At 56.6% G+C, this 24,235-nt stretch overlaps 1 protein-coding gene across 2 annotated transcripts in view; it reads right to left on the reverse strand.

Annotated features, from left to right (window-relative positions):
* Positions 1 to 3,342: 3,342 nt before the first annotated feature.
* PLPPR3 (phospholipid phosphatase related 3) overlaps positions 3,343 to 24,235 on the reverse strand; it is a 38,391-nt gene continuing 17,498 nt past the window's right edge. For both annotated transcript variants that reach the window (XM_077841895.1, XM_077841894.1), the window contains 7 exons: positions 10,502 to 10,621; positions 9,667 to 9,852; positions 9,030 to 9,159; positions 8,261 to 8,456; positions 7,984 to 8,041; positions 7,225 to 7,398; positions 3,343 to 7,006 (listed from right to left, as the gene is read on the reverse strand). In XM_077841895.1, the coding sequence (XP_077698021.1) occupies positions 5,705 to 7,006; positions 7,225 to 7,398; positions 7,984 to 8,041; positions 8,261 to 8,456; positions 9,030 to 9,159; positions 9,667 to 9,852; positions 10,502 to 10,576 (2,121 nt within the window). In that variant the 5' untranslated portion in view covers positions 10,577 to 10,621 and the 3' untranslated portion in view covers positions 3,343 to 5,704. The remainder of the gene's footprint in view (positions 7,007 to 7,224; positions 7,399 to 7,983; positions 8,042 to 8,260; positions 8,457 to 9,029; positions 9,160 to 9,666; positions 9,853 to 10,501; positions 10,622 to 24,235) is intronic.

Here is a 24,235-nt window from a genome sequence, read left to right on the forward strand (position 1 = left end):
TCTCAGAGAACTGGCTGCCTTGTTTTTGCTCCCATCTATCAGAATCCTTCTTTTTTTTTTTTTTTTGCAGCATGCAGAGGCTGGTCTACTGGGTCGGGAGCAAGACCTGGGTTCTCCTCCCCTCATGAACTTCCTCGCTGACCCCAGGCCAGTGCTTTAAGGACTGATTTTCAAAGGTTTTTAGGCACCCAAAGCTGCAGCGAGGCATCTAATGGGGTTTACAAAGCACCGAACCTTCTAAGTGCATTTGAAAAATCTCACGAGGTGGCTAAATACCTTTGAAAATCTGGCCTTTAGTCTGTGTGTGCCTCAATGCCCCATCTGTACAATGGGGATAAAACCGCTGCTCGACCTCACCGAGGGGCAACCTAGGCTCAGTGCTTGGCTGTATATTTTCTGAGGCCCGCCCCCGTGTTCGCTCTAAAACAACCCCTCCTCCCTCCCACCCCCCTCCACAGAGGGATTCCTCTAAACTTCCAGATCCTGAATCTAATCACCAGCCTGTCCTTAGCGTCATCATCCTGCCTCTGTTTGTAAATAAAATACTGACCCCCTGCCCCAGGAGCACCGCTCCTCTGCAGAACTTACATGTCACACTAATGCAGGGCTCTAGTTAACAGCTTCACCTGGGCGCTTGCACCCCCTGTATGAAACTCAGGGTGGGGGGGCTCCCCCCGCCCATTGGCACCCTTGCTCTCTGCACTCAGGAATTCCACGCCCCCCCCCTGTAGCTCCCAGCCAGCGAGCCAGGCGCGTGGGCGGGCGAGGATGCTCGGGGCTTTTCCAGAGCGCGGGAATGTCGCTACACGGTTCTGCACGTTGCCAGCTGCATGCTGGCAAAGCCGCACGCCTCCATCCGGCCGCCTGAGTGGGCGGGAGAGCCAGGCCGGGCCACGCAGCGAGGTCAGGAAGGTGACTGCTGTTGGCACCCGCCCTCGGCCCCAGCTCTGGGCTCAGTAAATCCCCCCCGCCACAGCTGTTTACATTAAACATACACATTGATCCGCTTGCTCTTGTAAGTGCTGGGGGTGGGATGTAAGGGCTTCCTCTCCCTCCCCCCCCCGCCCCATAAATCCCTGCACCATTCTTCCCCACCCTGCACTTTTACTTCAACCCTGCATGTGCCTCAGGCCCTGCTGGGGCCATGCAGCACCTGGCTGGCCTTGCAAAGACATTCCCACTCACTGCCATCCACCCCACAGCTCCACCCACGTGGCCCTGGCCCATAAACATCTGAGCAGCTGGCTCTGGGGTTAGGGCGGTTTAGCTGGTTCATAAGACCGGCTTGCCCGCCCCCTCCCCTGCTGTGTGTGTGTGTGGGACCCTAGGAGGCCCAGGAGAACAGCATTAGCTCACACAAGGCAGCCCGCTTCATCGACTCGTAGTGTCAGTGTTATGAGTCAGGCATTGGTCTCTCGCGCTCTCTCTCGCTAGGGGTCAGAGCAGGGGCCTGGCAGGCAGGACTCCTGGGTTCTTAGATCCCTGAGGCTCAGGAGAGGTGCAGGTTTCTAGTGGGTTAGAGCGGGAAGGGGCAGCAGGGGTCTACCCCTGACTCTGGGAGGGTTGGGGCTAGTGGTCAGAGCAGGTGACAAAGCCAGGATTCCTGGGTTCGAGTCCCAGCTCTGGGAGGGGAGTGGTGCCTACTGGTTGGGGAGGGGGAACAGACCTGGCAGTCAAGCCACCGTGGTTTCTAGTCTTTATTTGGCCTTTGGGGCAGTCACGTCACGTCTCTGTGCCTCAGTTTCTCCAGATGCTAAGACTGCTCCGGCTTTGACAAGCACTTGCACATGCCTCTGCCGAAAGCTGCTAACAGGAACCATAACAGCACTGACGTGTAAATTACACGTGTGCGACACCGGGGGGGGGGGGTTGGTGGCAGATGTGCTAGGAGTTAAAATTAGGACCAAAAAGCTAAAAGAGCAACTGATAATTACTGGGGGGGGAGGGAACAGGGCAGGCCTCCTAAAGGCAGAGCGAGTGAAGGCGTGTGCGGTGGGAGAGGGAGGCGCTGAAGTCTGGCCCAGCCGCAGCTGCTGGCCACCTGCCTCCTAATGGAGCCCATCTCCCCTTCTGCAGAGGTGGAATTAGTTCTTCGTGGGGATGGTGAGCGAAGATGCCCACGCTGGGAAAGGGGAGCATTTAGCAGCAGCTACGAAAGGCTGGGTGGCTCTGAGGGAGCGTAACTCAGGCTCCAGCCGCCCCGACCCGCAGCAGCAGGGTGAGCAACCACCGAGGGCAACATGCAATGAGCCGCAGGGCGGATGCCACCAGCTTTGGTCGGGACGAAATGGAGCCGGGGAGAGGAAAGGGGGATGGGGGCCCAGGGCTCGGCGAGGGGGGAGGGGGGGCTGCTAGAGACATCAGCGTGATCAGGCAATTGGGGGCAGAGGGGGGGTCCTACCCGGCGCTGTGCCCAGCAGCTGGCTCGAGCATTGGCCAGAATTGATTTTTAACAGGATTCAAGGCAATGGCAGGTTGGACTGAAGAGCCTGATGGCGCTGGGAGAACTGTAGGCCTGGCAGCCCACGCGCTGGGAATCCTGCATAGGCACCCAGCCCCCAGCCTACCGCCGAGCTGCTGGCCAGCCAGTAATGCTCATGGGGCAGCCCCAGCCACAGTCAGAAAGGGGCGTTCCTGCCAGATAGGGGCAGTGGATGCTTTCTCAAGGATGGGGCGGGGGGAATGGGAATCAGGGCTCCTGGGGTCTAGTCCCAGCTGGAGGAAGAAAATGGGTGGGGGCTAATGGGGTTAAAGAAAAGGGGAGTGGGCATCAAGACGCTTGGGGCCTATTTGCAGCTCTGCAGGGGGAGTGGCTCGTGGTTAAAGTAGGGCTGGGGACTCAGGGCTCTTTTCCTCCTTGGCCCACTCACAGATTCTCTCCGTGCTAGTGGAATTTCCTGCGGGCCAGTTTGCCCAGTTTTATAGTTGCTTTGCACCATGGGAGATGCCACAGCAGTGCCCAGAATGATGCCCATTGAGTATATGGCCAGCCCAGCCCAGCGTGGCGGCCTAGACAGTGAGGTGAGGCCAGGCGAGATGGGGGGACTCATGCAGGGGTTGCCTCTCTTATGAAAGCACAGGTCGCAGGGCACAGTCGGTTCCGATTCCCAGTGCAAAAATGTCCCTGTTGAGAAACATTTTCATGCGAACCAGGGGCAAGTCGCGACTTTGCACAAGGGCAAGGAGCAGCAGGCAGAGCGATGGGGGGCAGGAGACGACTCCATCGCAGGCAGGAAATTCCCACACTGGGGCAAGGGAATTTTAAAAAGGTTTCCAGTCACTGATCTGCCGGACAACAGACTCTGCCCTCCCGCCCCAGCCAGGCTGATGTGGAGAGAGAGACACAGGTTCATTCATTTATTTCCTTACAAACACAGCAGGTTCAGACATCGCCTGACAGATGCATTTACAGTTTGGGGATTGGTTTAGTGGTGGGGTGTTCCCTCCCCCTCCAACCTGATCCAGCCCTCCTGGAGCCCCGGTGCTCCCACCCCTGCAGAGCGGGGTAAGGAATGGCAGAGGTTGCATCTCTGGGTCAGTTTCCTACCATGACGCCAGTAACTCCCCTCCCCAAGCTCCAGCAGCCACGAAGCTCCCTCGAAGGGGGGGGGACGCGCCCTGTCTCGCCCGCTGCCGGGGGACCAAGCAGGGCTCCATCCTCACCGCTCTCCCTTGAAGTTCCCCGGCGAGCCAGAAACGTGGCTGCCCATGAGAAATGGAAGAGCGCTGCAGGATCAGAGGAACCCTTCTAATTGCACCCCCTCCAAGCGGACTGGCGAGGGACGAAGGAGTGCCTGGGCTGAAGGGATCTACACATGCCCTGTCTTGATGAGCTTGGCTGATAGCACCGGTAGCATTTGGCAATGTAAGGGATCTAGGCCTGTTATTCCACTATGTAATTCCCCTCCCGCGACCCCCCAGCGTTAGCTCCCCGCACCCTCCTCCCCAGTGGCACAGATCCCAGCTAGGACCACCCCATCTCTCTAGAGTGTATTTATCCCCTTATGCAAACACCCACCCCTGTACGCATGCTTCCCGTTCACCCACCGGCCTTCCAGCTCACAGCTCTCCCACCGCTCCTGACCAGTTAGCCGTTGTGGCTACGGAGACAGATGCCTGGAGGCCACACAAAGGCCACGGGGTCTCACACAGCTGCTGGCTAGAGCCAGGGGGGACATGACACCCATTTCCGGTCCCTCCGCCTTCCCCTGTCCCATTGCCGTCTCCTGCCTGGGCCACACAGGGGCCCTGCTGAAAAGCCCACTGAAGTCAATGGCTGGAAGATGTCGCTAGGCTTGAGATCAGGCCCACACGGCGACTAAGCGGTGACCAGCTCGACTGTGGATTGGGTTCGGTGGGGAACCAGGGGAAACGGGGGCCGTTTTTAATGGGGGGGGGCAATGACGACAAAAGCATCACGAAGATGCCATCAAACTTTCCCGCGCTATTTAAAAAATAAATAAATAAAATCCCACCAGCTCACATCACAAAGCTGGTGTGCAAGCTTCCCCCCCACCCCCTGCGTTGGCAGCTCTGGTCGCTGTCTCGCCCAAGGGACAGCGAGACGAGAGACAATTTAATCAGCGCAATCAGGTTGCACCCCTCCGCAGCCCGGATGCCGTCTGTTAATTGAACAGGGCTGCTCTTCCAAAGCCAGGATCCGGCCTGGGACGCCTATGCCCTGTATCACACTTGTGCCAGGAGGGGGTGGTAAAGCGGCAGCAGGACTAAGCAGCCTGGTAGCCGCAGCAAAGCACGGAGGGTTATTTATCCAGGTGTCCTTGGCTGATGGGCGGCTAAGCCAAGTGCCCCCCTGGAAAGCTTAGTCTGTCAGCCTCCTCTGACCGCCCATAGGGAGTACAAGGGGTGAGGGTCAATTGTCCCTCGGCATCTCTGTGCGGCTCAGCACAGAGGGCAAGGAGTGGACTGGCCAGCACTGACACCTGAATAAAAGGCCCCTGAAAAATCTCGGGGCAGCCTCTAAGCCCTGGCTAATACCCCTTCCTCACCGTGTACGCAACCAGGGAGCTATTTACAGAGTCCGACAGCAGCCAGGAGTTCAGTCGGTGGCCGGACATGCCCCCCTGCAAATAAAACAGACGGAGGAGGACGTGACACAGGACGCCATCCAGGTAGCCGCTGGCGACTGGATCCGTTGGCTACCAGCTCCCAACGAGCGAGGCAAACAAATCCACATGCAAGGCTGGAGCCAGTTCCCTCAATTGGTAGCCAGGACTCCTGGGTCCTGACTGTCAAGGTCATTCATTCTCTCCCACCCCACCATCGCAACATCCGAATAAACTAAAACCCTCCCGGGACCCGTCAGCACCTGGTTAACAAATAAATAAACACGGAAAATTCTTCCCCTGGTTGGACATTTGGAGTCCCACGGAGGGCTTGTTGTTTTAACGCCTTAGAGAAGAATTCTGCAGTCCCTGCATCTTCTAGTCCACCCCTCCCATCCGGCGCTCGCAACATCTTCTCCATGTGCTGCTCCGCTTTGAGGGTGCTGTATAGAAATCCCTGGAGGCCCCCCGAAGACGAGATGCTCGCACCCGCCCTGGTCCTGGCCTTCTCCCAAAGCCGCAGCACATGGAGTGCGTTGATTGTGTAGTTCAGCAGTGGAGACGCCCACGGAGGCAGGTACCCCGCTCTGGACAGCTGCCCTGGGTTGGGGCAGGTGGGGTGGAAGCTGGGGAGGGAATTACTCCTTAAATCTCCGGTTGGCTTGGATTTTCTTGTAGTAGTTTTCCGCCTCGTTGTCTGTGTGGCCGTCCTTCTCGCTGACCGTGAGGCTGGTGGGCTTCCTCCGCAGGGTGGACTCTCGGCTGGTGGGGCCTAGCACGTTCTCCGGCATGCCCTCGCCCCGCTCCGCCGCCCCACCCCCTCCCGTCGCCACGTTGATGGTGGCCACGCTGCCGTAGCGCGGCTCGTCTTGCTCGATGTCGCTGACGGAGGAGCCCGGGGAGACGCCGGCGCTCCTGGTGGGCCGGAAGCCCCGGTAATCCTTGCCCATCTCGTTCAGCTCGTAGGCTTCTTGCCCATCCGAGCCTTTCTGGGCCACCTTCCACTCCCAGGGCCCGTTGCCGGAGGAGAGGTGCACCACAGGGTGGTGCGGGGCGTGGGCGTCGATGGTGATGATGCTGGAGCTGTCCCGCTCTGACGGCGAGCGGTACTGGGAAGAGTCGGAGCTGGTGGAGGACGAGGAGGTCTCCGAGTGCTTGGGGGTGACCGACACCAGGCCCTGCTGCTTGGACATGGCGATGACCTGCATGAGCCGAGGCGGGTTGGCCACCCGCTGGCCCGCCCCCTTCTCCGCCATCATCATCCACTTGGCCCGCACGGCCGAGCTGCTGGTGGGTGAGATGTTGGCGGTGCCTTGGCTCTCCTCGGGGATGTGAACCAGCTGGGACGCCCCTGGCCGGGGCTGGATGAGAACCCGGGGCCCCATGGCAGCCCGCTCGGCCGTGCGGGCCTGCACTGTCGGGTAGAGTGAGGAGGGGACGTGCTCCTCTTCATCCGCGCCCACTGAGTCTGAGCCAGCCCTCGCGTGCCCGCTGGCCTCCTCGGCCAGCGTCATACTCCGGCCCTCCAGGGATTTCTGCTTCCACTCAGTGATGAGCTGCTTGGAGCGGCAGGCGTCTACTGGCACGTGGATGGTCATGTGGCGCCGGGCGGGGTCGTCCATGGAGGGGGTGTTGACCCGCGGCAGGGTGTTGCTGAAGGTGACCATGTTCTCCTTGCCCATGGGGCTGCGGGGGGCCAGCAGGTCCACGTCCACGCTGGCCCGTTTCAGGCTGCCCAGGGAGTTCTTCTCCCGCTGGACCTGGCGGTTCACCCCGTCCAGCCGGGTCTGGGGGTTGAGCTCGTCAGTGCTGACCGACTTATTCTGGTGGTACACCGAGTCGTGGCCGCGCTGGGTCAGGGCCCGCAAGGCGTCCTTGGTGGGGGGGTTGGCCGGGGCCCTCTCGGTCGGTGCTTGGAAGTTGCCCACGGCGTGGTACGCCTGAGGGGGCGAGAAAGCTCAGGGGTCAGACCACACGGCAGCCATCCAATCACAGTTTGGGCGCCCGCGGGCTCCCCACTTTTAGGGCGCTTCCATCACTCCTAATGCCAGTGACTGACACCAACCCCTTGAGGGAGACGCAAAGGCCCTTCCTCTCGGCAGGGGCTCTAAGCTCAGCTCCCTGAGCCTGGCTCCCCCCCCCGGGGGCGTGAACTCACCAGGTAGGCGGCAATCCCCGAGCCGATGAGGAAGCCCACGTAGACGTCGATAGGGTGGCTGCGGTACTGGGTGATCTGGGTCAAACCGCAGACGCCGGCAGCGATGGCAAAGGCGAAGACCAGGATGGGCTTCAGAAGCTTGGTGCTGTCTGAGATGATGGAGTTGAAATACATCTGGCCAGAGGAGGGGAGAGCGGGGGCCTGTCAGAGCCACGGGTCGAGCGCTGGCCCAGCAAATGGACGGGGCTGGCTGGGCAGCCAAGGATGCGACCTCCTGTGTTGGTGGGTGACCCCCCTCCCTGCATGGACTGCCCAGGCCCTTCTGGTTCATGGGGGCACCTCGGCTAGTCCCAGGAGGGTGAGGGTTATGTTAGCTGTATGCTGTTTTGCGTGTGTGTGTGAGAAAGAGAGAGAGCAAAGCACTCTGTGTGTTTGCACACATGGGTGCATGTTGAGGGGGCATTTGATTGTATCGGGGGGCACCGTAGGTGTGTTTGCATTTGCATAAGGCAGGGGACTGTGTGCATGTATCCATGGGGGGTGCACCAAAGCTGTCTGCATGTGTGTGGAGCAGCACGTGTGTGTTGGGGGGGGCGTACAGTGAGGGGGCTTGCCTGGGGAAGGAGCTGTACAGGGGCATGGCGAGGGACCGAAATGTAAGCATGGAGGCAGGCGCGTGTCTGTGGACTTCACATACTTGCTTGCATCAGCCTGTAGGTTGCAAGTCAGGGAGATAAGGAGAGAGGCGGGTGAACTCACCGACACGTAGACAGCGGCGAAAGCTGACAGCGTGGCATGCTGGGACGGGAAAGTCTTCCTGCAAAAGGGAAGCAAAGGACAGCTCGAGCAGCCTGGGCTAGTGCTGGCAGGGACCTTGCTGCGGCACGGTGGGTGGCCGGATCCCAGCATGATACATGCAGCGGGGCCCGGCGGGGTGTGGGTGAGAAGAGACAGCCTTGTACTCCCTTCCTTTGGGGCCGTCGGGGGCAGGGTCCCTCAAGCCGAGTCCTTTGGCTCTGGACTGCACGGGACGTACCTGGCAGAGAGAATCGCATTCTGGTCGTGGCCCGAGCAGATGTCCTGGGTGATGTAAGGGTTGGAGTCACAGGAGATCCCCAGCAGCGTGTAGTTGGGCTTGCAGACCGTCAGGAAAAAGGGGGCGTGGTAGCCGGTGGCCAGCTGGATCACGTCAGTCACCAGGGCGGTGGCACAGAGTCCGAACACGTGGACCCCTGGGGAAACCATGAGCGGGTCACGGATTAGAGCCTCAGCCACTGGGAAGTCACCGATGTTCCTCTGCCCCCTCCCACCTGCCTCTCCCCCCAGCCCCTCTGTCCATCTTCCCAATCCCCCTCCCACCTGCCTCACCCCTCCCAGGTTTGGGTCAAGGCCAGGTGTGGAAGCCCCACAGGGCAATAAACATTTTCCATTTCCACAGCACTTTCCCTCCCCAAGCGCGGCGCAGACTCAAATCCCAGTGAAATGCAGCCACCACTGGGGTGGTGGCCACAAAGCCTACAGCACGAGGGCAGCGGAACGGGCCCATGACGGGGAGAGAGGCCAAGGGCATCCACGTCGTGGCAGGGGCAACCAGAGAGACACTAACGCTGAGGATGAACGTGGGCTTTGGAGCCCACACTGATCTCCGTGCTGCTGGATATCACGCTCCGAGCTGCACATGCTTCCCATGCAGGCTCCTCCATGGCCGCCCCCTCTTCATCCAGGCCCTGGGCAGCTTCAGAAGGAGGATCCCCCCAGATACGAAGAACTGAAAGGCTCCAGGCCAGGACTGCGGCAAAACCTACCCACAAACCTTACAGTCCTGCGCAGGAAGGAGTTGAAGTTGCAACCGCCGGCGTTGATGCTCCCCTCCGACCCGCTGCGCCCCTTCAGCTTGGACTGCAGGCAGTAGATGATGCCTTCCCCGACCATGATCTGGGGGGAAGAGCAGAACTCAGTGTGGGCCACACAGGCTTGTAGGCAGGAGGGTGTGTTGGCAAGTCAGAGCAAGAGGTATAAATGTAGAGATTTTGGCACAGGGGCAGGTCCTACCCTCTCCCAGCAGGGGACGCTGTAGGGAGCGGGGCAGGAGCGCTGGCTGTGGAGGGAGCTCCCAGCTACTGCATTCCCAACACAACACACATCCCCCTCCCGCACACTCTACCATTGCCCTATCGTACCAGGTGGCTGGTGCTGGGGACATTGGGGCAGAGGGGCCTATGAAGAAGGGGCACAAGTTTGGGCTGCCGTAGCCTGTGCCTGGAACTGTACGGGCCCCTGCAGTCTCTGAAGAAGGGAGGTGAACTCAAGGCCAGGCGGAATCTGCCCACCCCCCTCTCCAGAAGGTTCCTCCAGGTCTCTCCCTTCCCTTGCCCCCTTGTCTCAGCCCTCCTGGCCCAGGCGGAAAGAGAAGCCCCCCCGGGCTTGGCCCCAGCTACTTACCGAGGCAGCAGGAGCAGCGAAGGCCAGGCTGAGAAGCATCAGCAGGGGGATCATCTCCTCGTTGGTCTCCACGTACGGCATGGACAGGGCCCGGTCGTAGCACTGGAACCCCACCTTGGCTGGCTTGAAGAGGTCGGTCAACTCCAGGAAATACAGCGTCACGATGGACGAAGCCACGATCGGGAGCTGGGCGAGGAGCAGGAAGGAAGCAAAGAGGCGGGTCAGGAGCATGGTCCAGTGGGCTCAGTTTCATCCCCCTGCCACCCTACAGACCTGCCTTCATGGGCCTCAAGGCTCCCAGTCATTCCACGACCACACTCCCCTCCTCTAGCTGGGAATAGAACCCAGGAGTCCTGACTCCCAGTCACACCTGCTCTAACCATTGGACAGTCTCTTTCCTATGTGTCTGTACAGCACCTGTCACAACCAGGCTCCAGTCTCTAGTGGCTGCTGCAATAGAAATGTTAAGCAGACACTCTGTCTTGTTAATTCCTCCCCTGAGGCCCAGCGTCTCTGCCCATCCACACCACGGGTTGAGCAGACCCATCCACAGCCTCAAAGTAAAGGAAGGACAAAGGCAGATTAAAGCCACCTTAACACTCTTCCATCCGGGCCCCAGGCACAGGAAAGGAGTAACTGAGAATCAGCCCCAGAAATGGAATCATCTCCCATTTCCCCGTCCTCAGCCCCTGCAGGGCTCAGCTGGCTCCTGAGAAAGCATCTCACATTCCCCCCACACACTCGGCTTCCGCCTCGCTGCAGGGATGGGGCTCAAAAGGCAGCACACGCCCCCACCCTGCTGTGCTCTGGGTCCCCTTGAAAAGCCTCTGCTCACCTCCACAAAGTAGAAGCATGGAAGGAGTGTCATGCTATCCTTGGGGGCCTTGGACTTCTCTTTTGGGGAGATCATGGTGTCAGCTCAAGGGGCAAGCGACGGGGGTTCACCTGGGTCAGCCTAGGCAACGAGACACACGGCAAGCGTTAGTTTAGTGGCACTCAAGGGGAAGTGGGTGGGGCAGGAGTGCTGTCCGTGGGGGAAGATCATAGTTACTCCAACCCAGCACTGGAGCGAGGAGGGCAGGAGCGCTGACTGCAGGCGGGGGGAGAGGGGACTCCCAGGAACTCCAGTCCCAGCCTCTCCCAGCAGGAGGCACTGTAGGGAATGGTGCATGACTGCTGGCTGCATGGAAGGATCCAGCCACCTCACCTGCATTGCTCTGGGGAGGCTGGAAAAGGAGGGTGGGGGTGGGAGGGGTAAAAAGCAGGGCAGCATGCGGGCAGGGAGGGGCGATTACGAGAGAGAAGGGCAAAACAAGGGGTGCCTTGAATCCACCATCCTGGCCCGAAGAGGGGGAGCTGGGGGGGAGCCCAGGGCCTGGCTGGGGTCGCAGCTTGCGGGACCTGTTTGCAGGGCGTCCGACTTTGTCCATTCTCCGGATCCCTGCAAGACACTGAGGCTGCAGCAGGTTGCAGCTTGGCCAGGCTGTTGTATTCAACATGCCAGCAGGTGGGGCCAAGGGGGGGTGGTTACAGGTATGGTCTGAGTCCCCTCCCTTTGCTTCCCAACCCTGCCAGAGCCCCGCTGGGGCAGGGCTGAGGCTCCTAGCTGCAGCCCGTGGAAGGGTCCCCGCTTGTATTGCAGCCCGCGGGCTATACGCGGGAGGGGCGCCCCCTAGCGGGCCCCCCCCCCCCGTCGTGCCAGCTCCAGCCTCGGATGCCAAGGCACAAAACGCCCAGCTGCCGCGGCGGGGGATCGCGACAGGGGCCAGGCTCCGTGGGGAGTGCGGGGGGGGGGGGCGTGTTCCGTCCCCCCCGCCCCATGCGGGTGACAGGCTCAGGGAATCGGGCTGCACCTTCGCATCGGAGCCAGCGGGGGGGGTTGACCCTGACAAGCTGCCCCCCCCCCCCCAGCGATCCACGCCCCCGGAAACTTTCCCCAAGTCCTGCCCGAGGGAAGCGGACCCGGTGCCGGGACCGCCGGAGCCCACCCGTGGGGCTGGGCAGGGGGGCGCCCCCCCGGCCTTGGGGGGCTTGGGGATGGGGCCAAGCCAGCCCCACCCGGTCGCCCAGCAGGTCTGCAGTGGGACCCGCTGGCCTGGAGATGGGGGGGGGGGGTCTGTGCCACTCGGAGCCCCCCCCCCCCGCCCCCGCCGGGCTCCAGCCCTTTGTCCGGCCGCTGGGGCGGGGAAGAGCCCGGTGCCCGCCCCGCCCCGGCCACTCACCTCGCCGGCCCCGGCCCGGACAAAGGGGGCCGCGGGGCTGCTTCTGCCCCAGCGCGTCCCTCCGGCGGCCGCCGCGATCCCCCGGGGGCGCTGGAGCCGCTCGGGCGCCCGGGCAGGGCGGCTGCCGATCCTGCTGCGGCTGCGAGCGCGCACAAAGCCTGGGGCTGCGGGCGGGGGGGGGGGGGGTCGGGCTGAATTGGGGCGGGGGGAGCGTGTGCGCGCGGCTCGGCTCCTGCCCCGGTTTCCATGGCGAGCCCGGGGCAGCGAAACAAAGGAACTGGGGGGGGCGCCCAGGAATAGGAGCTGGGGAGGGGGGGTTGCAATCAGCGTCCCCTCGGATACAGCTTTGGGGGGGGTCCTGGTACCTGCCCCCCCTTAAAGGGAGAGGAAGCGCAGGGACGGCTCAGTCCACCCCCCCAGCACCTGCTTGCAGGGCGGGGCGGATCGTGCCCCCTCCTTCCTCTCCCCCCCCACCTCCCCCCGCCGCCTCTCGCAGCTGGAGATAGGGGGACTCAGGGGCGCAGCCCTCTCCTGGCCGGGGGTGGTGGGGGGAAGCCATGCGGGGGGCTTGCGGCAGGCTTTGCTGGCTGCCTGGCACGCATCGGCCTCCCCTGCCTGCCCCCACCCGGGGTTGAAATCCCAGCCCTGCGGAGACAGAGGGACAGTCACACCCACAGCTGGCCCGGGAAGCAACCAGCGGAGCTGGCTTCCCGGCACACGTTCCCCAGCTGCCAGGACCCACTCCTGGGCCACTGGATCTTTGTCCCTCTGCCTGTGGAGCGTGTCAGTGCCCGGGGCCGGCTGGGCACGTGTGGAGACCCACCGCCAAACTCACTTCACATAAGAACCCCTGGATGGCCCTCAGCTGGGATCAGCCCTGGGCCACGGTTGTGTCTTTACACAACAAGGATAGTATGGAGAAACCAGACGGGCAGAGCTTTGCCCAGGTCGCCACGTTCACTGGACACAAGCAGGCCTGGCCTGGTGGCATGCATACTCAGATATCGAACACGGTGGGCACCACTTGAGGGTTCACAAGCTATTTAAAGGCAGGCTGCACCATTCCTATACAGTCACTGTCCCCACCTGGGCCGGATCCGAAGGTTTCAGAGGCCACCGTCCCCAGCTCTCACGTGGAAACAAGAACCGCGGGCCAGCACGGTCTCTTCGTGACCACAGACACCAGCCAGATTGCCGTTTCCATGTCAAATCCCAGCTCAGACCCCCACCAACGAGTCTGCGCCTGGAGTGAGCTTGTCTGTTCTCAGCCGGCTCCATGTCCACTCATCCATCAGCCCATCCCACGCCTAGCTTCTCTATCTGCGGCATTTCAGCCCCCCTGCTGTCCCCTCCAACAAGGCCCGGCAGTGCCATGTTTACTGGGTACCGGTCGTTCCCAGACAGGGGCCCCGGAATCCTTGGCACTGGTGCCATCTTCAAAGCACCTGCTGGTGCAGATGACTGCAGGGTTGCTCAGGAAGCCGCTCATGGCGCATGACCCCTGGAGGTAGCAGGGGTACAAACAGGGCACCTGGTGGGAGCAGCGCAACGGTGAGCCAAAGCCTGTTCTTGCCCCAATCCACCCACAGCTGCCCCCCGCCCCTCCCGGGGACCCTCCCCACAGATCAGCAGCACCCAGAAAGGAAAATGCCAGGTCTGGGTCTGAGCCCCTCCTCACACCACTCCAGGCTCTGAGCTGGCAGGCCCCAAACTGGGACTCCCTCTTGGCGGCTGGCCCTGGTACCTGCCTGACCATCCCGGAGGAGAGCGCTGAACGAGGAGACCCCTTTGCAGGAAGCGCCGCGGCCCTGAGGGAGGGGTGGGAACTTCAGCAGCGTGACTGGCATCACAAAATCCTCTGGCCTGGTTACCTAGCAACACGGAGGCTGCCTGAGTCTGTGTCTGGGGATGCTCGCATCCTAGCTCCCTCGCTGGGCGGGGCAAAACTGCAGCTTCCCTAGGGCCTGTTCAGCCTGGCAGAGAGACTATGGGGCAGGCACACCTCCATCCCAGCCTCTCTTCCTTACTATAGCTCAGCGGGGCCTCCGCAGCCCGGGGGACGGGCATCTAGGAAGGGACCGGAGTTAGGATCTGGATCCAGATCCAGAACGTCACCAAGTTCAGAGGCGCTGGGGTTGAAGGCCTGGTTCTGACCCTGTTCTCTCTAAAATCTCAGGCCCCATATTCGGACCGTCCCTTGAGCTGTGGAAGAACTCGGTTATGGGAACTCTACTAAGGATCATCGCCTGCCCACGGGGATCTGTGGGCTGGTGCTGAACCCAGCTCTGCCTTCCCGAGCCTGAAGGCAGGATTTCTCCCTCTTTTTTCAGAGTAGCAGCCATGTTAGTCTGTATTCGCAAAAAGAAAAGGAGTACTTGTGGCACCTTAGAGACTAACCAATTTATTTGAGCATAAGCTTTCGTGAGCTACAGCTCACTTCATCGGATGCATACTGTGGAAAGTGTAGATCTTTTTATACACACAAAACATGAAAAAATACCTCCCCTCACCCCACTCTCCTGCCCTTCTAGAGCATCTCTCATCCAGGGATCTCAAAGAGCTTTATAAATATTGGCTTTTTTGGCCTTGCAAGCCACCTGTGTAGTGGGTTGGTATTATCATCCCTATTTTATAGATGGGGAAACTGAGGCACAGAGCATGAAGTGATCCACACACAAGGCCACACAGTGAGTCAGTGATGGAATAGAATCTAGGAGTCCTGTTGCCCAGCTTCCTACCCCAACCAGTAGATCAAAGGCTCCTCCCTGTGGAAGTGTAGTAGTCATTTTGTGCTAGGCAAGAGCCCTGCAGAAGACAGGCTAACCTTACTATTAATAGCACGAGATTCGTAGAAGCGGGGCTTGTGCTAGGCAGTTCGAAAAATTGTCTGAGATGCTGTTTTTTGACCTTGCTTTGATAAAATTGGAATGTAGACTGTTGCAGAATTTGTTGAGAAAAATAAGATAGCAGGTAAGAATATGTATAAACAAACTGCAGCTGTGATCATTATTGCCTGTAGCAAAAAGGTATAAAGGCGTGCCTCAATTGTTTATCTATGGAGCCCTACCTGGAGTGAGGGAGATACCTTGCCCCGGTGTGTAGTTCCCCTCTTTAAATTGCTTGAAAATACACAGTCTCTGATTTGTTACAACCAACTAAGAGTGAAGACTGTTTTCTTCCAAGGATCTCAAAGAGCTTTATAAATATTGGCTTTTTTGGCCTTGCAAGCCGCGTGTGTGGTGGGTTGGTATTATCTTTCCTATTTTATAGATGGGGAAACTGAGGCACAGAGCAATGAAGTGATCCACACACAAGGCCACACAGAGAGTCAGTGATGGAATAGAATCCAGGAGTCCTGTTGCCCAGCTTCCCAGCCCAACCAGTAGATCAAAGGCTCCTCCCACAGCTGGAAATAGAACCAAGGTATCATGAATCCCAATCCCCTCTCTAAGTACTGGGGACCGAGAAGTGAGTGATGCATCCGATTAAGTGAGCTGTAGCTCACAAAAGCTTATGCTCAAATAAATTGGTTAGTCTCTAAGGTGCCACAAGTCATCCTTTTCTTCTCACTGTGCTCAGGCTGCTCCTAGCCTCCTGGATTCCCTTCCTTATCTGCCAGCAGTTGCACTGGGGAAGCACTGACAGGCCCATAGGCATGTATCCAGACAAAACATGTCTCAGCTGGAACCCGGGGAAAGGGTCTGAACAAAAGGATCCTGCCAAGTCAGCCTAAGATTCACTCTACACCGCTCTGCCAGCCCGTGGATGGATGCTGTTTGAATGCAGCTCAGTTTAGGCCTAGGGGTGGGTTTTGGAACCTAGACTCCAACCCGAGTCACCTCAGGGTTAGGATTCAGTGGCACCAAGACCCCATCAGCCATCTTCATTCCATTTCTGGCCCCATTTTTTTTTTAAAAATCTCAAATCACTGAAATCCCATTAGATTCCTGTTAGAACCCAATTCACTGAAACCTCATTAGCATTTTTGACAGAAATCAGCTGTTCTCACAAGCCATTGCAGAACCAGAAATGTACAGCCCTCCTTCCAGCTTTGTCTCCACCCCAGGGGCTGGATTCATAAGAATGGCCATACTGGGTCAGACCAAAGGTCCATCTAGCCCAGTGTCCTGTCTTCTGACAGTGGCCAATGCCAGGTGGGAATGAACAGAACAGGGAATCATCCAGTGATCCATCCCCTGTCGTCCATTCCCAGCTTCTGGCAAAAGGCATTCTGGATTCAAAAGGGATCAGGCTTGAGGTGGTGGATTCCCTGCCTCTAGCTCTGTGGAATGTCTCTGAGCCTTTTCAACCCTCCAGGTGCACATCAACTCCTTCTTTATAAGATGTCCTTGGATCAGCCCCCCACATACCACCAGGAACAGATGGAGATGGAGGTGGCTATGGTTTGGGTATGTCGCCATTTGAACTGCAAGTGGATGAGAAAAGCTCACTGCCCTGGAGTTCTACATTATAGATTTTTTTTTAAAATTGCTTCTTTACACACCAGCATGTCAGTACTTGCTGCGAGGACATCTTGCTCCAAAATCTGAGTGAGTCCCATCTGCCGGTGCCCCAGCATGGAGTGAAGGGGGCATTGCCCTGTTCTTCAACACCTTCCTACGCTAACGTGCTTTCTGTGCTAATCACTGGTGCTCCCACAGTGCGGCTTAGAAAGAATGGAGAAAAATCCTCACCACACTAGACAGCTAGTGCCCTCTCCTGCCATTGCATGGTGGTGGAAGGTTCCCTGTAGAGCTGGTTGGAAATCGGGGTGTTTTTCCATGACAAATTTGGTGGTTTTGGCAAAAAATAAAAAACCTCTTAAGTATTTTGTTTCTGCAATGCCCCCCACAGTGCCTCATGCTCCCAGTCTCCTCTATAGGCCAGGCTCCTCATCCAGACTTCATCTCCCATGATGCACCATGGTCTCCTCTCTTGGAAGCAGTGCATCATGGAAGATGAAGTTCAGCTGGGCCAGCTTGCTGTGTTTCCAGCTGCTTTTGGCCTCTCCGCTCTGTAGGATCTGACTGGATCAGTGACAGACACACTGCATCCTCCCCACACCCCCGACACACACACACACACACACACACTCAGTTTGATACTATGGGAGGAGAAAGGAGTCTGTTAGCCCAGCCACTCCACTCTGCTGATGGTCTCCCGCCCTCGTTGGATGCCGCTCTGCTCCATTGCTCCTGCTAACAATTGCAGCAGATCAGATGTGGCCCTGCCTGCGCCTGATGCCCATGCCCCGATCAGCACTCCTCCTTGCTGCCTTGCCCCTGCTCTCCCAAGCAAGGGTGCAGCTGGCAGGAGATGCCTTGCCTTCCGGGTGGTGATTCCCTGGGAGATATGGTTCGTCCCCTATGCTGGGGCAAAGCAGTGAGAATCCCAACAGTACCGCCCCAGAAACACGGTGACGACCCCTTTGCCCCATCACCACTGATGGGTACTTGGGGATTAGGGGTGGGAGGGAACCAATTGTGCTAAGAGCACCACAAAAAGAACCAGGAACCTCAGAGGATGCTCCAGTCCCACTCCACTTGGGTGAGCTCCGTGGGAAGTAAGAGGTGACCCCAACCATTTCTCCACCTGTGCCGGTTCTCCCCTCCACTACTGCAGATATCTCCCCCGATAGCCTCATGGCTGGGGATGCAGCTGCAGGTCCCCTGGATATTCCGGGCCCTGAGTGACTAAGGGAGAGAAGAGAATTTGGGCTCCCAGTTTTTCAGTCCTGGTGTCCCCAGTCCTGGGACTGCTTCTCCTTTATGCTGGCCAAACTCCATCAGGTTAAAGGGACTCACTCCTGCTTTACACTGCTGAGAATGAAAGGAGATCCAGGCCCTGTCATGTGCAGTCCCTCCTGTGGAGAACGGCACTCGATCCTCACAGTCATCAGCTCTGGGTGTTCCCCTAAGCTGCCCATGAAGGCCCCCCACTGCCTGCACTCTGGGGGTACAGTTTCTTTGCCTCCCCATCCTGTAACCATGGCCTTCCTGCACATAAATGCATCATGCACTAAGCACGCACATCCGTATGCTCTGCACAAACGCCCACATGGCTTGCACGCAACCTGAATGCTTCTGTATGCACACGGGGCATAACAATCCTGGGTGTAACTCCAGAACGTCACTAGAGTTATTCTCAGGCTGAATTTGGCCCACATGCTGGTATTTTGCGTCACACTTCTCTGTCATGTACACACTCTCTCTCCTTTCACACACACACAGTCTCAGGCGTGTCTGAGCGGTGAACAGTGCAAGAAGGGAGCAGGAGATAGAAGTGTGAACATGACAACAACGGGTGGAAATCTAGCAACCAGACTATAAATATCAAAGAATATTCAGGGAGAAAGCCAATGCTAGCAGCTAACGGTTCTTCTCAGATTTTGTTCAGCATGAGTTGAGGACTGACAATTCAGTACTTTAGTGAGCAGCAGAATTAATCCTAGCTCAGAGACAGGAATGTTTGTACCATAGGGGAGTTATTTATGGCATCTGAGGATTTCTAACAGTTCCTGTGGAGTCCAAGAACTGAATCTAGAGGGGGAAAGACATGCAGCCAGTATCTGAGACCCAAGCATGGGATGGGGGGGACACCAAATCAAGCCAGACTAGAGAAGCATCCTATGTGTCCAGCCACCCTTGGACAGCTGTCATGTTTAGTGAAGATGCCACCAGGAGAGCTTCTCTGGACAGAATAATGGTTAATAGGGGCAATGGAAATCTGGGGGTGGGGGGGGGAGCCAAGTGCCCAGCCATGGAAATACTGTAGGAGTTGATCTATGGTTCTGCCTCTGTGCCTTGTTCCACTGCCCTTGCTGAGAACCAGTGTGCCCTGTAAACTGGGCGCATGCACTGGGCGAGGGGTGGAGATGAAAGTGGGACGTAGAGGGGCGGGATTGACCGCTGCGACACCCAGGATTAGGCTGGGCAGCAGGTAGGAACTGGGGTGGTCAGGCCAGATCCTGGAACAGCTACCCCTGGCGGCTGGCAAGGGACCCGCAAGCTGCTGGCCTCCACCCCTCAATCCCTTTTCCGCCTGAAGACAGCTCCCTGCTCCTCACCATGTCTCAGTAGCTCCCCATGCGGAGCACCCCCCTTCTATCCCTTTGCCCCCTCTCTGATTGTTGAGCAACTTTTAAGTGTGAGCAGCTGACTTGAGTGATGCAATAAGAACCTTTGCCAAAGCTAAGCCTGTTGTTTCTGTAACTGACAGAGTGGGATGTGACGTGCTCTGTAATCAGAACATTGGTGGGCTGGGCCAAGCTACAGGCTTGCAGTGGGTTGGAGCCTGACCTGGCACCATCTGGATTTCATATGTTGTAAAACTAGAATTTAGTTTGTTACATGGGGAGTGAGCGGGAGGGGAGAGGAGTCCTGATCTATTATTGTTGTAATATATTATATATATAATGTAATATTGATTGTAATATATCAATATATTGGATATATTATTGTTATTCTGTGGCTTCCCAAAGAACCTGTGAGCCCCAGTCGTGGACCATGGCCCCATTGTGCTAGGTGCTGTACAGACACAGAACTACATTTGCTGCTAGACAATGTGTGAGCTAGTTCAGTAGGAAAGATCACGCTTCTCATCAAATGTTTCAGACTTAGTCACTTGGGAGCCAAGTTAAACAAACAGGCTGGACTGGGACTCAGGGGACCTGGTTCTGTTCCTGGCTCTTGGGCAAATGACTGCCCTGCTCTGTGCCTCAGTTTCCCCATATGTAAAATGGGGATAATGATACTGGCCTTCTTTGTAAAGTGCTTTGAGATCTTCAGATGAGAAGAGCTAGGATTAATTACTATTATTATTATAGGTTTCAGAGTAACAGCCGTGTTAGTCTGTATTCGCAAAAAGAAAAGGAGTACTTGTGGCACCTTAGAGACTAACCAATTTATCTGAGCATAATCTTTTGTGAACTACAGCTCACTTCATCGGATGCATACTGTGGAAAATACAGAAGATGTTCTTATACATACAAACCATGAAAAAATGGGTGTTTACCACTACAAAAGGTTTTCTCTCCCCCCACCCCACTCTCCTGCTGGTAATAGCTTATCTAAAGTGATCACTCTCCTTACAATGTGTATGATAATCAAGTTGGGCCATTTCCAGCACAAATCCAGGTTTTCTCCCCCCCCCCACCCCCCACAAACCCACTCTCCTGTTGGTAATAGCTTATCTAAAGTGATCACTCTCCTTACAATGTGTATGATAATCAAGGTGGGCCATTTCCAGCACAAATCCAGGGTTTAACAAGAATGTCTGAGGAATGGGGGGTGGGGGGCGGTGTAGGTAGGAAAAAACAAGAGGAAATAGGTTACCTTGCATAATGACTTAGCCACTCCCAGTCTTTATTCAAGCCTAAGTTAATTGTATCCAATTTGCAAATAAATTCCAATTCAACAGTCTCTCGCTGGAGTCTGGTTTTGAAGTTTTTCTGTTGTAATATTGCAACTTTCATGTCTGTAATCGCGTGACCAGAGAGATTGAAGTGTTCTCCGACTGGTTTATGAATGTTATAATTCTTGACATCACCCCCACCCCCCCATTCCTCAGACGTTATTGTTAAACCCTGGATTTGTGCTGGAAATGGCCCTCCTTGATTATCATACACATTGTAAGGAGAGTGATCACTTTAGATAAGCTATTACCAGCAGGAGAGTGGGGTGGGGGGAGAGAAAACCTTTTGTAGTGGTAAACACCCATTTTTTCATGGTTTGTATGTATAAGAACATCTTCTGTGTTTTCCACAGTATGCATCCGATGAAGTGAGCTGTAGCTCACGAAAGCTGATGCTCAAATAAACTGGTTAGTCTCTAAGGTGCCACAAGTACTCCTTTTCTTTTTATTATTATTATTAAGCTCTTTCCCTTGATCCAGCATTGGCATCACAGCCTCCACCCTAGGGAAATTAGCACAATACTCACCCAGGTAAACCAGGCAAACCAGAGAGGCTTTCTGTATATAGGGAAGGTTTCTAAAGAATACTGCTGTCACCTCCGCTTATGTAAGGAACAAACCCAGCACTCCACCCTCAGCTTTATCGCGGGATAGCAAACAGACAGGCCTAAATCCTCAAAGCTAATCCGAGCCACAGTCTCTCTCCCACCCCCAGTCTTTTGGCCAGGCTGAGCTGTACACAACCCAAAGGCGAATGGGTAAAGGTGGCTTTAAGCCAGCTTTGAGCTCCCTGATTTGGGGCCTGTCTAATTGCCAGCATATATTAAAGCAAGTTCAGAGCTGCTCCAATTTACACTCATGATCTCAAGGGGCTGTTTTGGCAGCATAGGGATTGCCCCAGCCATGCCCCTTGTCTCCTGGGAACTCCCCCTATGCTGGGGGGGGGTGCGAAGGAGGAGCAGCAAGGGAGAATAATGCATGGGGGCTCTGCACCCCAGAAGGACCGTCATGGCGAGGGGGAATCCTCAGGAGGCCAGATCCCATAGCTTCACAGCTACTTTATACTATCAGGATCTGGCTCATAACCTTTATAGGAACTTCAGTGCACAGAGCAGGCGTGATCCTAAACTCGCACTGAAACTGACTTCACCAGATTTCCTCCTGTATTACACAACCATCAATGAGCAAAGGGCCAGGTTCCCTTTATATTCACCCTTGGGGAAAAATAGAACAACTCCATCCTTCCTCGTTGAACAGCCCAATTCTGGGAATCTCTCTCTCACACAGATACACATCAGAGCCGGTGGGAGGCTTTTATTAAAGTCCCATAGCTCTCTTTCATCCTCAGTCTCTGGGCGTGAAACTTACCGTACATCCCCCTCACCTTCCCACGTGCACTTTATTTGAACGAGAAGGCCAACGCGGGTGGCAGCTGTGGAAGGAGAGGAAATGTGATACATTTCCTAATGAATCCCTATGTCAAAAACGTGCACTAAATTACCCCCATGAAATCTACAAAGGGCTCTCACTGGGTGAAGTGCTAGTGAGAGCCGCAGGCTCAGGTTTGGCCACACGTTTGTCTCCAGGGCTTGAAACAGTCTCATAAGAGGAACAATGTCTGTCCTTGGCTTAAATTGGCTGTTCAGGAGCTCCTGACCTCACTATAAAGGCTCTGATGTCTTATTTAAACAGGCTAGGGGGAGGTTGTCTAAAATTGATCCGAGATCAGAACCACTTCTGGTACTGTATCTAGATACCAAGGAGGTGGACCGCTTACAAACATCTGCCAAACTCTTCATAAAAGGCAGATGGACGGGAAGATAAGGTGCTGGACTGCAAGTCAGGACGCCTGGGTTCTCTTCTCTTCCTGTCTCTGCCTTTCACTTGCTGTGTGATGTTGGGCAAGGTACTTCATTCACCTCTCCCTGCCTCAGTTTCCCTCCCTATAAAGAAGGTAATAACACTCACCCTCCTCTGCAGAGTACTTTGAAATCCTTACATGAAAGGTACTCTAGAAATATAATATAGTAACGAAAGCGTCTTACATCCAAGTGTGAAGCAGGTTTCACTGGTCTGCTCTCAGGTGAGGCCAGGCTGAGACGGAAGCCGACCCAGCTCCAATATTTGGGTTGCAAGCTCTTCCTGTTCGTTTACAAACAGTTGTTTCTACTGGATTGTGTTTGAATTAATTTTCTTGTCACTGAAACCACCGGGCTGGTGGTTTCTCTCTCTCTCCAAGCTCATCCAGGCAAAGTCTAAAATGTGGGGCTGTTGGCCTCTTTGACAGGATTCTGGCGCAACCCCCGGAATTTCAGAATTACGGCCAAGTCGCCAGCCGTCCCTCCCCCAGGATAAAGGGGATGAAAACACAGCAGGGATGCGCGGAATGTGTCCCCTCTTTGGGGAGTGACTCTGCGCCCCTTCTGAAGCATTAGTCAAACCTAGTTTTGGGGGGAAGGATAGCTGAGTGGTTTGAGCATTGGCCTGCTAAACCCAGGGTTGCGAGTTCAAGTCTTGAGGGAGCCATTTAGGGATGTGGGGCAAAAATTGGGGATTGGCCCTGCTTTGAGCAGGGGGTTGGACTAGATGACCTCCTGAGGTCCCTTCCAACCCTGATATGCTATGAATCAAGCCTGGCATGGGAACCGAGGTGTTAGCCCCACCTAGTGGTACAGATGAGAATGGCAGGAGAATAAGATTCCCCTAACCCAGCTCATTTCTTTACCACGCTCTCTGCCCCTCCGCACGCTCTCTTCCATGCTTCTGGTGGATCTCATGGGCTTGCCATGTACCACGGATCCCTGCCCTGTGATAAACGTAGGCCCCCCCGAAATCATCACGGTCCTTGGCACCGCACAGCAACTGGCCTGAGAGAGGAGAACACACACCAGGTGACAGGCGTTCGTCACAGTGCTTACTGCACCACTGGAAGGCGCTCCGATACTATGGTCATGGGCATGATATAAAACCACTAGGATCCCTCCCTTTCCCCTCTCTCAAGAGCAGTGGTTCTCAACCAGGGGTGCGGGCAGGGCCTCCTGGGGGGCCGCGAGCAGGTTTCAAGGGGGGCCGCCACGCAGGGCCAGCTTTAGACTTGCTGGGGCCCAGGGTAGAAAGCTGAAGCCCCACTGCATGGGGCTGAAGCCCAGGGCCCTGAGCCCCACCACCCGGGGCTGAAGCCAAAGTCTGAGCAGTGTAGCTTCGTGTGGGGGAGGTTTGGCATGGGCACCAGGCAGTGGCCCTGCTTGCTACCCCCTAACACTGGCCCTGGCTTTTATATGCAGAAAACCAGCTATTGTGGCACAGGGGGGCAGTGGAGTTTTTATAGCCGGGGGGGGGGGGGAAGCTCAGAAAGAAAAAGGTTGTGAGATCCCGGGCTCTGGAGTATTTCTCCGGCCCTCACAACATCCCTGTGTGGTAGAGCAGGGCTAGCCTCCCATCGTTTATATTTGGGGAACTGTGGCACAGAAAGACTAAGTGACTTGCCCAAGGTCACCTAGGAAGTCTGAGGACAGAGACGGGACTTGCCCCTGGGTCTCTCCAGTCCCAGACAAGCCCCCTACCCCCTGGGGTGGACTGACCAGCTCTAAGCCACTTCGCTCTTCTTGGCTGACTTGGGTCCTTGTGGTTCCACTTCATCTGAACTCTCGGACCCATGCAGCTGCAGAGGGGCTGCGGTTTGCACCAGAGGAGGCCTCTTGAGTAAGGAGTGCTGGATCCCGAACTTGGACGAGCTCACATGGGAGGCTGCACCACACCCCTCTGCGGTCTGCGTGGCAAACACTGACTCATTCCGCTGATCACTCCAGCAGGCAGGGGCTTGGCCTTCCACTCTCTGGCTTAGCACCTCTGCATTTCCCTCGCAGGATATTTCATTCTTTATTATCTCTGCCAGACACATCAGATTCCTCTCCGCTGGCCATCCTTCTACAGCG

Source organism: Eretmochelys imbricata, chromosome 25 (genome assembly GCF_965152235.1).
Source record: "Eretmochelys imbricata isolate rEreImb1 chromosome 25, rEreImb1.hap1, whole genome shotgun sequence".
NCBI lineage: Eukaryota > Metazoa > Chordata > Testudines > Cheloniidae > Eretmochelys > Eretmochelys imbricata.